At 44.8% G+C, this 12285-nt stretch overlaps 1 protein-coding gene across 1 annotated transcript in view; it reads right to left on the bottom strand.

Annotated features, from left to right (window-relative positions):
- Positions 1 to 12285, bottom strand: part of NRK (Nik related kinase) — an 88617-nt gene that overhangs the window by 34945 nt on the left and 41387 nt on the right. Inside the window, exons 9-15 of the mRNA XM_066559298.1 lie at positions 10418 to 10496; positions 9555 to 9730; positions 7773 to 7845; positions 7180 to 7375; positions 5697 to 5861; positions 4790 to 4951; positions 1344 to 1493 (exon numbers count right to left, since the gene is read on the bottom strand). Of these exons, the coding sequence (XP_066415395.1) occupies positions 1344 to 1493; positions 4790 to 4951; positions 5697 to 5861; positions 7180 to 7375; positions 7773 to 7845; positions 9555 to 9730; positions 10418 to 10496 (1001 nt within the window). The remainder of the gene's footprint in view (positions 1 to 1343; positions 1494 to 4789; positions 4952 to 5696; positions 5862 to 7179; positions 7376 to 7772; positions 7846 to 9554; positions 9731 to 10417; positions 10497 to 12285) is intronic.

Below are 12285 nucleotides of genomic sequence, written 5' to 3'. Positions count from 1 at the left end.
TCCCAGGAGTGGCTCCCAAGAAGGACAAGACTATCCTCTGTACAGCCACTGTACTCCTGCAGAATCCCAAATGCCCTGCAATAAACTATGGATGTTCCCACTGCAATCACAGGGCTGAAATATTTGCCTCAGGGAAGCTGCCAGCCTCTGCCCAAGGCTAAGCTACAAATGTCCTTCTTGTAGACCTTGCAATAGCTCTCCAGTGATTTGATGCTGCAAGCCAGGCCATCAACTCAGCCCACTTGCAATGCTCGTGACTTGAAACAACAAACAGGCCCTGGAAAAAAAGGATGTGAGAAGACAAACAAATATTTTTCCAGGTAAAAGCTATCAGGTGAAATGAGGCCCTTCTGCTCACAACATCTGTTTCTGGTGATTTTTCCATCATCACTGGACAGCAAAGCAAGCTGAAGAGGAAAGGCACAGGGAGGCTTTGACTCAGAGACTGTTAAGAGGCAGCCATCATCCCAGACTCCCAGACTCTGAGACTCGCTCCAGGGCACAAGCCAAAGCAGGATAAGGGAGAGCTGCTTCCCCAAATCCTCCTGCTGGGGAATTTCAGCTACTCTGGTATCTGCTGGGAAAGCAGCATGGTGAGCTGAAGGCAATCCAGCAAATCCTGGAAGGCACAGAGGGTAACTTTTCCAGCCAGGTGATAGGCAGCCCTGCCAGGGGGATGCACTACTGGTCCTGAGGGTCACCTGCACAGGGGAGCTAATCAGTGAATTCAAGGCTGGAGCAGCTGGGGCTGCAGTGATCACACACTGGTGGAGTTCGTAATCCTGAGGGATATGGCTCTGGCAAAGGGTGAAGTCACAATCCTGTATTTTAGGAAAGTAAAGGAAAAAGGTAAGAAATAAGGATAAATAAAAGGAAAGAAATTCTTATGATGAGCATGGTGCAACACCAGAGAAGGTTGCCCAGAGAGGCTGCACATGCCCCATCTCTGGAAACATTCAAAACCAGGCTGGACAGGGCTCTGAGCAACCTGATCTAGTTGCAATGTGCCTGCTCATGGCAGGGAGTTGGGCTAAGTGACTCTTAGAGGTCCCTTCTGACCCAAACCATCCTATGACTCTGTGACCTCTCATGCAGGATGTTCACCCGAAGCTCATGCCAAGCCAAATCAACAATGAGTTTAAGAAACATTTAGGATAATACAACCTGATCTCACAGTAATAACCCATAGTTGCAGGTATGCTCAGAGAAGCATACAGGCCCACGCTGCAGCCTGGTGAGGCAGTGTGACACGCTCTGAAAGCAGCTGAGCTGCAATAACCCACCCTCCTCTGCAGCCCGTCATGCCTAGAGCCACCCCTGTCCCTCCCCAGGCAGTGCAGTACCTGCACGAGCAGGGCTCTCTGTGGGGCAGGGGTGCAGGGGCTGGAGCTGCTCCCGGATCCCATCCTGGGCTGCGCGGTGGCCTCGTGTCCCAGCGCCGCTGGCCACAGCGAGGGCTGCGCGCCGTCACTCTGCTTGGCTCGCTCCTCGGCCTGCGAAGGACAAAAGCAGCAGCACATTGCACAGAGAGCCCCAGGCTCATGGGCTGGATGCTGTCCCATGACAGCACAGAGCACACCACCTCTGATGGACCTTCCCACCAAGGAGGACAGCCCTGGCACAGCACAAACCACCATTTCCTCTCCATTTGCAGCCCTTCCTTCTCCATCAAGTCTCCAAGCTGCAGCAAGGAGAGGGGCTTGAGTTTCCATCTGCTGTATTCTAGGCCTTTCCTTTGGCTGCAGGCTGAGATTTTAGCTGGGAGGAATCATCTGTCTATACTTATCTTTGACAACGTGTAGCCTGTTTGGCTGTGCATTAATTACCCCCTTCCACAGCATTGACATTACTGCACTTTGCTTTTTACCTTAAAACACTTTCAACACTGTCTTTTGGTATGCTACTTGTGAGAAAGACTGAGGAACATGATCTAAAAGGAATAAATTTCCCGAGGGCATTGCTCATTACAGAAGTCTTTATCCTGTGGTTTTGACTCCACTATGCTTTTCAATTCTGTTCAACATGACTAATTCCCATTCTCTAATGTAAATCTTCAGCATATCCTCTGATGCAACAGCCTGGAAACAGCTCTACACAGTAAACTAGAGATTAATGAAATAAAAAATACCCTGTATCTGTGTTAGGGTGGGCATTCTTAACAGTATCTCTCACTATCTGGATGTTTGTGCCTGTATCAGAAAGGTAAGCATATTCTTAGCACAGCCTAGAAACTGCTGAGGACGTGGAAAATTATTCCACTTTGTCTCACTGTGGAAAAAAAGAAGACCAAAACCTAAAATAAACCCAGTTACTAAAACAAGCAACCACAGCCAAACCACAAAATTCTAGCTCCAGTGAACACACTCTTGAGGCCACATTTTCATTACCTGCAACTCGTAATAATGAAAGGCAAATTTTACTATAAACAAGGAAGAAAATGTAAAAGCCAGAGATGACAATTTACCCCCCAGCTCTGTGCCCAAGGGGAGCTGGCATGAAAGGCTTTATGATCCAAATGCAAACTCATGCAGATGACACTTTGGGCTTCCAGAACTGACTCCAACCCCTCCCAGGCACTGAGCTAGCTTGGAGTCTGCCTCCCAGCTCCTTCACTCTGGTGCTGGTGGGACCAGATTCAGCACAGAGTGAGCTCACATCTGGGCACAGATGTGCAGGGGGAAATTGTCCTGACCTGCTGGGGACAGGATAAGCACAATGGCAAAGACAAGGAACTCCCAAGAGAGGGTTCTGCACCCCCAAACATTAAACTTGAGGCTTTGTAGGACGTTAGGATTTTTTGTTTGTGTTTAATGTCTCAATGAAACTATAATTGTTGAGCTCTTCTGTGTATTGATGACTGGTCCTAGAAATGGGAGCCCTAAAAAGTACAAACAAACTCACTCTTGAGTAGGCTACCACTGTCCCCATGCAGGTCCCTCTCAACAAAGGAGCTAACATTTCTCTGGCTAATGAACTGGAAAAGTTCAGTATCAACAGGAGCAAAATCACTGACTTATCCCTGTTAAACACAGTTACAACTTTAAAGCATTTTTAGATCATTGCAAATAGTTAAGACTGCTGACAAAGAAGTCTCAACCAAAAAGGGCAACTCTGTACCATCAATTATCAATTTAGTGGAAGGATCTGTGACTTCCAAGAAGTTCTGAGATTAAGTAAAAAAATATTGTACAATATCCTTAAAACTCAAACATCCTGTTGCAGCCATAATGACAAAAGCCTCATGCTGTGAACCTAAAAAGCAACTAATTGCACTAAATTAAAAGTTAACAGTAACTGCACACTAAATTCTTCATTTTGCTATCAAGGAGTAATTTACAAAACACATGCCAAAACAAGAGATGAGTATCTAAGACAGTATTTTATTGGTTTTTTGTCTTCTAACTACAGAAAAGTAGAAAATAAGTTAATCATCAGAGTTGCATTTTCACCCATTAAAGGCCTAGAAAATGCAAAGCTTTCCTATTGACTTTGATGTTGTGTATTTAGAAAAAGCAGCTTACTTCTCTGTCCACACTCAATTTGGTACTCAGCTGGAATAAAACCCAGCCCTCCATCATCAAACAAATACTGATTTCAAGAGCAATTCATTCAAATTTCAGTAATGATTTGCTTAATCAGTCAGTACAATAAAGCCTTTAGAACCAGGGCATTTGTGGTTTTGACAGTTAGGTTGTACTTCAAACAGAATTACTCTCATTTTCACAAACTGCTCCTCTAACAAGGAGCTTAGTATCTCTTGTTTTCCTAACTTCCTGCTGCTGCTTAGGTGTTTGTAGACTCTATTCAGTTACTGAAATTCATCATTTCACCAATTCTAGCAGTTACATTTAACTATTTATCAGTACTGGACATTTCAGCTCAGGGAATAGTTGCACACACATACAAGAAGATGACACAGATAGGTGTTAAGAAGACACAGCAAGGTGTTAAGAAGCTGCACTGCATTTCTCCTATTTACATGTGTATGAGCTCTCCTCATGCCTCTGGTTGGGCATTTTGGGAAGGTGCTTTGCCAAAACTGCACAGAACATCAGATCCACTTTTCTACTGAGGAAGCACCTGTGAGCTGCTGAGATTTTGACCCAGGCTTCAGTGACACAACAATCACACACCAGCTGTAGAACTAGGTTAACCAGTTGGTATTATATAAAAAAGCATGCTAGGAATGAGGAAATGGAAATGGACCCAGAGCTTTTCATGACATGGTAACAGTGACCAGAATGAGTTGGTGGGTAGAAATACTGTCAGAGTTAGCAAAGGAGGAAAATGGATTGCAGTACAGGCTGACTGTATGTGGCTATCCCTGATCCATCAAACCTTATCCTGGGACATAAAACCCAAGAAAAGGCATCAGAGGCTGCTTGCTGGGGCACAGATCTCTGTGCTCAGGAGGCCGGATGCTGTTCTGTGCCTGGCTCAGTTCTGTGCACCCTAACATCAGGCAAAGACCTCTATTAAACCTCAGGTGGCATTACCTTATTTCAGGCCTCTCTGAAAGACAAGGGAGTGACACCTATTGACCAGAAGAACCTCATTTGTCCACTCACCAATCAAACCCTTCCCTCAACTCAAACAGAAGTGACAGAACAATTCTTCCTTTCCCTTATCCTCTGAATATTAATGGAAACTGAAGACTGCAGCATAAGTGTGTAGAAAGACAGGTCAAGCTTCAGATGTAGGTTTAAAGATCAGTCTGCTCTCTGCTTCAGCATTCCTACAGCATCATAAACTACAAACCACCAAAATGCTGCCCTGGCCAAGACAGTACCTCTTTGCCTGTGCTGCTTGATGGAGGATGCACTCCCACATTTGAACTCTTGGAAAGCTCCTTCTTCTTCTGCTTGTGGTCATGCTGGAGAGACAGCAGCTGGGTCTGATCTTTGGGGAGGGTTCTGTGCATCTTCCTGTTGTGCTGCACATCTTCCATCTTCTGAAAGCAGAGAGTGTTGAACCTCAGAAACAATGATACCTTGGAGGACAACCAAGTTGCCTGCTGGAAATAGTGGCTTTTCAAAGAACAAAGTGACCACAATTCCAGCAGGGCTGACACAAGAGTCAGAACCCTGAGCAACAGGAAGAATAAAGTGGCACCAAACACTGCTTGGCTTTTTAGACAGCAGGTCAGAAAATCATATTTGTTCTTTTTACTTTCACTAAAACCAGAGGTCTTTAATCAAACACTGCATGCTTCTGTTTGATTACAAATCAATTTGCAGCTGAAACATTAGAAAAAAACATTGTGGTCAAGATGACAGACTTGATAATGACAGTTCAGCATTAAAATTAACCTCTGCTCCACTGTTTTTGTGAAAAATAAATGGTCCTGGTTTCAACATGAATGCAAAATGGGGACTGGAGATGTAAGCTTAGGTTTAGCTGATGCTGGAAGCTGTCAGGGTAAAGGAATTTTAATCAGACTAATTCAGCACAGAGGAACAGCAGGGACAAAAGTGGGAGAGGCAGTGTCCCTGCTGTAGATATGGAGGGTGACTCAGTAACATCTAAGTCAACTCAAAGGAAGGCTAAATCTGAGAACAAGAGGCAGTAAATGCATTAGTGAAGTTCCTCCTTGGTCCATGACTCAAGAGGATGGGAACACCCTCAGGGAAGTGAGAAAGACATCAGATACAGAACAGGGAGCTGCAAACTGCTGTCAGCAAACACCCTCTTCATACCTGCTTCTTTTCCAATTTCCTCTGTCCATCTACTATGAAGTATTCATCTTCCACGGCCCTTTTGTCTTCTTTGCCCCTTTCCTCTTTCCTCTGACTGACTTTCACCTCTGGCCACCTCTGCTCACACTCCTGCTGCCTTCGTAGCTCCTGCTCTTGCCTCTGGTGCTGGGAGAAAGCCAGGGAATAACATTGCTTATTTTATTTTACTTTAGTACCCACCCATTGCTCATGCCAGGGCTCATAAATCACAAGGCCCATTTCCTGCTCTGCAGTCACTAAAGGGGGGACACCTGACACAGCACAGAGCAAAAGTGGGCAGGGACAAGCTGCCACCACAGTGACTGCCAAACCTGAAGTGAAACCTCTGCCCTTTTGGCAGCCCAGGGCAGATCTGTTATTTATGAGGCATGTGAGATCTCCCTGACCATTGACAACTAATCTAATGACAAATGTCTTCCCAACATTTCAAGAAGGAAGGGTTTTTTTTTCCCAGAGTGTTCCCATTTTGCTCTGAAGTGTTCACACAATGCTCAAGTTATGTCAGATACTCAAGAGAAAAGACACGCTGGTGATTTTTGTGTTGTGCCACTGCAAAAGAGAAACTGAAGGGCTGGAGTGTGTCCAGAGAGAGGCAGCAGAGCTGTGGAGGAGTCTGGAGCACAGGTTTGATGAGGAGCAGTTGAGGGAGCTAAGGATGCTCCGCCTGGAGGAAAGGAGGCTCAGGAGGGACCTTACTGCTCTGCACAACTCCCTGACAGGAGGTTGTAGCCAGGTGGGGGTCAGGCTCTTCTCCCAGGTAAAAAACAAGTGGTGCCATGGCAGGCTTAGATTGGATATTAGGAAAAATTTGTTTACTGAAAGGCCGGTCAAGCATTGGCACAGACTGCCCAGGGAAGAGATGGAACCAGCTTTCCTGCAAGTGTTGATAAAGGTATCTGGATGTGGCACCTAGCACCAAGATATAGTGGTGGACATTCAGTGCTGGGTTAATGGTTGGGCTGGATCCTAGAGGTCTTTTCCAACCTTAATGATTCTGTGATTTTATGATTTAGCTTTGCCTCTAAGACACCAGTGTGTCAGGCAGCTGAAAAGGCAACCAGCTGCCTTTTAATATCTTAAACAAAAGCGGGGCCAAGACTCTGGACCAGACCAACAGACTGCAAACTGGGAAATACATAAGAGGAAGAAATGGGGATCTCTCAGCCCATCTATCAGGGCTACCACCATCAAACCTACTCAAGCAAAATGCCCTTCCCCTTCCCTTCTGCTCACAGAGCTCAGGGCAGGTTATCAGCAGCAAAAGGACAGAGCCCATCTAAAACCACAGTGTTCAAAAGTGACACAGATCTCCCAAGGTGCCAGACTTGATCCAGGCTGAGCTGACAATTTAACACAGCCCTCTTGCCCTGCAAAGCCTACTCCCTACAGGCACGTTTTTCATTTGTGATGATTCATGGAAAAACAGCACAAGCCATCCCCCTACATCCTCCAGCCTCCTCCTCTGCTCCTTCTGCTGCTCGATGCGCTTCTGCCGCTCTGCCAGCAGCTGCTGCTTGTACTTCTCCTGGTCCTTCAGCTGCTGCTGCTGCCGATGAGGGTCTGAGCGGTTCTTGTTCTCCTGCTGCAGCCTCAGGAACTCACGGCGGAGAGTTGACTCCCCAGGGAGATTAACGATGGAGCTGAAACAAAGAGCGGGTTTCTACATGACAAAACATAGCATTAAAGTGAGAATAGAGGGGCTTTGAGAATGTTTGCCGCCCTGTGTTAGGAAACCATGACATATCTCCAGCAGTTGACTCTACAGCCACATGTGGTTCGCTACAAACCAGCCTGAAGCTGATCATTGGGTCCTTCATTTGAGAGTTTCCCCCCTACTGCAAGGAAACTAAAGCAGCAGCTTATTACAGACATTTCATACTCAGCAGTTATGTTTGGCAGCTACAAAACAGTTAAAGCTAGCAAAGGGGACCCAGGAGATTCGGGATTCAGAGCAAGTTAAGAGAGCTCTCCTGGCTGAGGAGAGCTGCCTTCAATGAGAACAGCTTGGGTAGTCAAATTTTCAGTAATAAAATTAACCTTGGTTCTCCTTCATCTTCATTCAGCTCATCATCTTCCTCCTCACTTCCACTATAATCATAGTCTGTTTCTTCTAAAAAAGAGAACAAACAAACACCAGAGGAGGATGCTGTTATTTAAGACATGATATTGAACTTTAGCCCTGAGCATTCAGCCTGAACTACAGGCTAAGGAGGAACTGGAATTTAAAAATCACATGTTGTAGAGAGAGGCTGAGGGAAGGCAAAATATCCAAGTACATAATTCAAAATCTAGTTCAGATAATGATTCAGGGCAGCCCCTTTACACACACCCACCTTTTCCCATGACTGACTGTATTGGTTTTGCAAAACTAACCTACTTCCATAATCTGGAGCAAATTAGGCTAAACCCACAGAGAAACCCAACCCCCACAGCACCACCAGCAGAGGGGTTCTCAAAAAGACATTTAGATAGGACATAAAAGCTTGCAGTGCCCTGCTCTGCTGTCATGGCTATGCTGAGGCCACCAGTAAATCCAGGTTTCCTTTTGTATCAAAGGGAATAATTAGATAAGCAAAAAAAGAAAACAAAAACTAATACTAGTTTTAGCACAATGTTTTAAAAGCTGACCCATAGTTTTAAAGTTTTCTTCAAGACTGACATGAAGGCAATTTTTATGGGATAATTTCAAACTGGTCCTACCTAGCATTGTTGGCTGTAGTACATGCTAAATTGTCACCTCATTTTTTTTGTTACTATTTTGAAGTGTGTAGTCTGGCAATTCCATACTATTCTCCTTTTCAGAGGAGTTTTGATTAAAAATAGTATTTTCAGGTCAAAATATAACTATTTATGAAGAAGTGACATCTTTGCACTCCTCCACCCCTCTCAAGGGCATTTTTGAGAAATTCCAACTCACTATCTTTCCATTTCAGTGTGCTTTGAGATTCATAGCTGAAAGAGGTGGCAGAATTTGCACCTACTACTGGAGTCAGTAAATCTACTTTGCAACAGCAATCTCATTTTAGATGCAAATATTCCTGTTGCCAAATCAGAGCATTTATAAGACACCTTCCAACACCATAGTGCTTTCCCAGTTGCTCTCACAGTCCCTGATCCTCACAGCATTTCTGGCAGTATAAAACATGCTGAAGGGGAAAAGGGAAGAGAGGGCAGGGTCATTGGTCAACAGGCCATGTGTCTCTATCCCCTCTGCATAGCCCTTAGTCTGCCATGCACAGGCATTTTCACAAGTATCACCCAAATTCCTGCACTGCTTCCTCCAGCTTTTGCTCTGAAGGGTAAGGCTGGCATTTGGAACAAATTTTCTTCATACACGCTGTGAAGGAAATGATTCGTTATAACATCTGCATTTTACTGGAGCTTGGAGGTCTTCTTTTGTGCACTCTACTTCAAAACACTTAAAGAGTCCTGCTGCCCCCAAAGAACTCACAAGACAAAATTATATGCAGATCCAACAAGTAAATCAATTGGATCTGGGACAGAAATATGAACAGAGAGACCAGGAAACACTTGTGGCTCAAGAAAGCAGAGACCCAGACTTCACTTGGAGTCCTTGCTCCCTGCTAGCACCAGGGCTGCTCTCAATTACTCAAGGTTCCAAGGACTTGAGCACTAAAACATCATTAATGACCCAGGCTTCAACAAAGAGATCTTCAAAATGACCCCACTATCGAGGACAACGCTTTCTCAATTTTCCTGGTTCTAGTATTTCAGCTGCATCTGCCTTGTGCTCTGCTGCCAAAATCTGAAGAGGACATGCTCTCCAAGGTGTGCTTTATTTTGGTTTTGCCATGTTACCCTTTTCTCCTTTTTTCTTCCTTGTCCTGTCCAGGTGGTCCTTCAGCATGATGCGCACTTGCCGCTCGTTCTGCATGTCACGGATGAAGGAATGCTTCAGCAGGGTCTCCGTGGATGGACGGTGCAAATAATGCTTTACAAGGCAGCTCTCAACAAAATTTAGGAACTTCTTTGACCTAAAAAAGACACAACAGTGGAGAAAAAGCAATAATCCTTTCCTGCTTGTGGTCCAAGCACTACCTGAGTGGTGGAAAGCACTAACTTTGCAAGGTTTCCTTCTACACAGGAACTGAGAGAAACAATTTGAGTTCTGGCACCAGTGAGACTCCTGTGACCAGCACAGTGCTGAAGGTGAACTCCACCTAACCACCCTCTCAGAGGAGTTGTTACCTTGAATTTACATCCTGATCAACAAAACCACAATCTGGCCAACACAAGCCTTTCAAAAATGCCCTTGACCTTTTGATAAGGTGAAGATTTTCTTTATACACTTAATTTAAAACAAAAAGTAATTCTCTGTAGGGCAGGTGACTGCCATTAGCCCCAGAATGTCCAAGCAATCTGATAAAGCCCTGACCCCAAGCAGCACATCTAAGCCTTCCTTGCTTACCCTGCAATTTCAGCCATAGATACCAAAATGAAACAACTGCCACAGTTCAGGCAGAGTTCAAAAAGAAAGGTGTTGCTTCCCAAAGGTCAACTATATCTGCTCTCTGGTTCAATCCAGCTCATAGAAACAGCTTAGGAATCACCTCCTAGATAACTACATGTTTTAACAAAATCATTGTTTCTGGACAAGAGAGCTAAAAGCCCTCCTAAGCCCACTGCAGCAAAAATACAGGTTTTTTTACACATCTCTTTACCATTTTCTGGATTTCAACTTTGGGGGCGGGTTCCTTGGGATGAGGAAGAGTGCTCTCATGGGATGCATGTCACACAGGGCTGCAAAGGAAACCACAAATTATGGAAGGATGCATGTACCCCCTGTGACCTCACTTTCCACTTCCAAACACCTCCACTTCCAAATCACAGCATCTGCCCCAGAACCCCACCAGGAGCCAACCAAATTCACACTACAGCCAAGAAATCAAGTCTCTGAGTACACAGAGATTTCCAGCTAAAAGACATTCAAAAGAAAGGCTGCAAAGCAAGAACAAGTACAACTTTATTCGTATTTTCTATATATATATAGCTTCAGAAGGACAAAAAAAAGCTCATCTTTCCCATACACAAATGCGTGTTTGCACATACACAAAAGTTAAAGCTCAGATTAAAATATTGATCTAGTTATTATGTTGAAATATTTATCTAGTTATTATGTCTGGCTTCTGGTTTCTGATAAATGATAAGCTCTATTTTGACCAAATCCTTTGCCACATTTTTTATGGCATTTGAGAAAATCCAGGATGAAGAAAAGCTGATAAAAGGACAGAGTTCACAACCTGCCCTGTGGCACAGAGCAGAATGACAGAGCACACATTTCATCCATCCTGGGCTCTGGAGTGGGAGCACCATTCCCAGGTCACAGATTCCATCCCTGCATTCAGAAGCTACCTTCTCTCCAGCCCACTCTACTTCTCTTCAGGGCTACTGTTGTGGAAAGCTGAAGCTACAGGGAACTCAGGAGAAAGCAAATACCATCACATCTCATCTATCCCAGGCACTTGGTATGGAATTTTGAGTGTGTTCTATCTGGCAGGCAGAAATGTTGAACGTAAAAGGTCTCTTCCTTCACCAAATAGAGCTACTGAATGACAACTGATTGGAACTGCATGGAGGCTGATTTCTTATAATATTTAGGTGTTCAGCAGCGATGCTTTTAACAGAAATGGACTTAAAGCATCACAGAACCAGTAGAAGTGAGAAGCTCTGGTAAAGCTTTCCCTACCTTCTATTAATTTCTCAGTCTGCCTCCACCTGCCATTCTCACATTTGGTTCTGACTTTGACATTTTCCTTGGTATGTTCAATAATACATGATACAGTGGCAATGGGGGGCAGAAGTCTGGTTTCTAGCTCTGGGTCCCAGACACTGCTGTACTACAGTAAACAAAACACAAGGCAACAGAATATAATACACAATATTTCCCTGTCAAAACTAGGGAAAACATCAAATACATGAGGAACTGGCATGCAGAATTACAAAATCTCTCCCAAAGAAAACTCCCCATGGACTCATGTCTTGGGACTAAGCTTCAGTCAGGCTAAAGTGCTCCTGAACCCCAGCTGGCTCCTGCTAAAAACCAAGTCTGATGGGAGAGCAGCCAAGTGGGTTGTTTAAAAACAGCCTACGTGCTCTCAGGCTCAGGCCAGAGTTTGATGGATTTCATCTCCCCTGCTCTCAGCAGTGACCAGGTACCCCACACATCCCATCTGCTCTGCAGGAGCTGGGAAAAGCCACCAGCCCCCCATGCCAACAAAAATGCACGAGGACTTTGCACCCACAGGTCTCTGCCTGACCTGCAAGAGGCTCTCTGGGGGAGTGAGGGGGCAGCAGGCTGGGAAACTGTGGCAATCTGCTCTCAGGCTGAGTGTGGTCATGGATCAAAGCCATTACATGTGAGTAAATGCCACATTAGTCCCAAAATCTATGAGAAACAAGTCAGTTTCAGAGAAAAAAAAATAACCTTTAGGCCTACCTTCTTCCACTGCCTTAATTTTTTTTAGTGACTTAAACCCAAAGGCACTCCTGACAATATTTTCTGCTAACATATCAATCACTTCTGCTTAGT

The sequence above is a fragment of the Molothrus aeneus genome, chromosome 14 (genome assembly GCF_037042795.1).
Source record: "Molothrus aeneus isolate 106 chromosome 14, BPBGC_Maene_1.0, whole genome shotgun sequence".
In the NCBI taxonomy this organism is placed as follows: domain Eukaryota; kingdom Metazoa; phylum Chordata; class Aves; order Passeriformes; family Icteridae; genus Molothrus; species Molothrus aeneus.
Note: the sequence above shows the minus strand (reverse complement) of the source record. Positions and strands in the feature narration are given on the sequence as shown.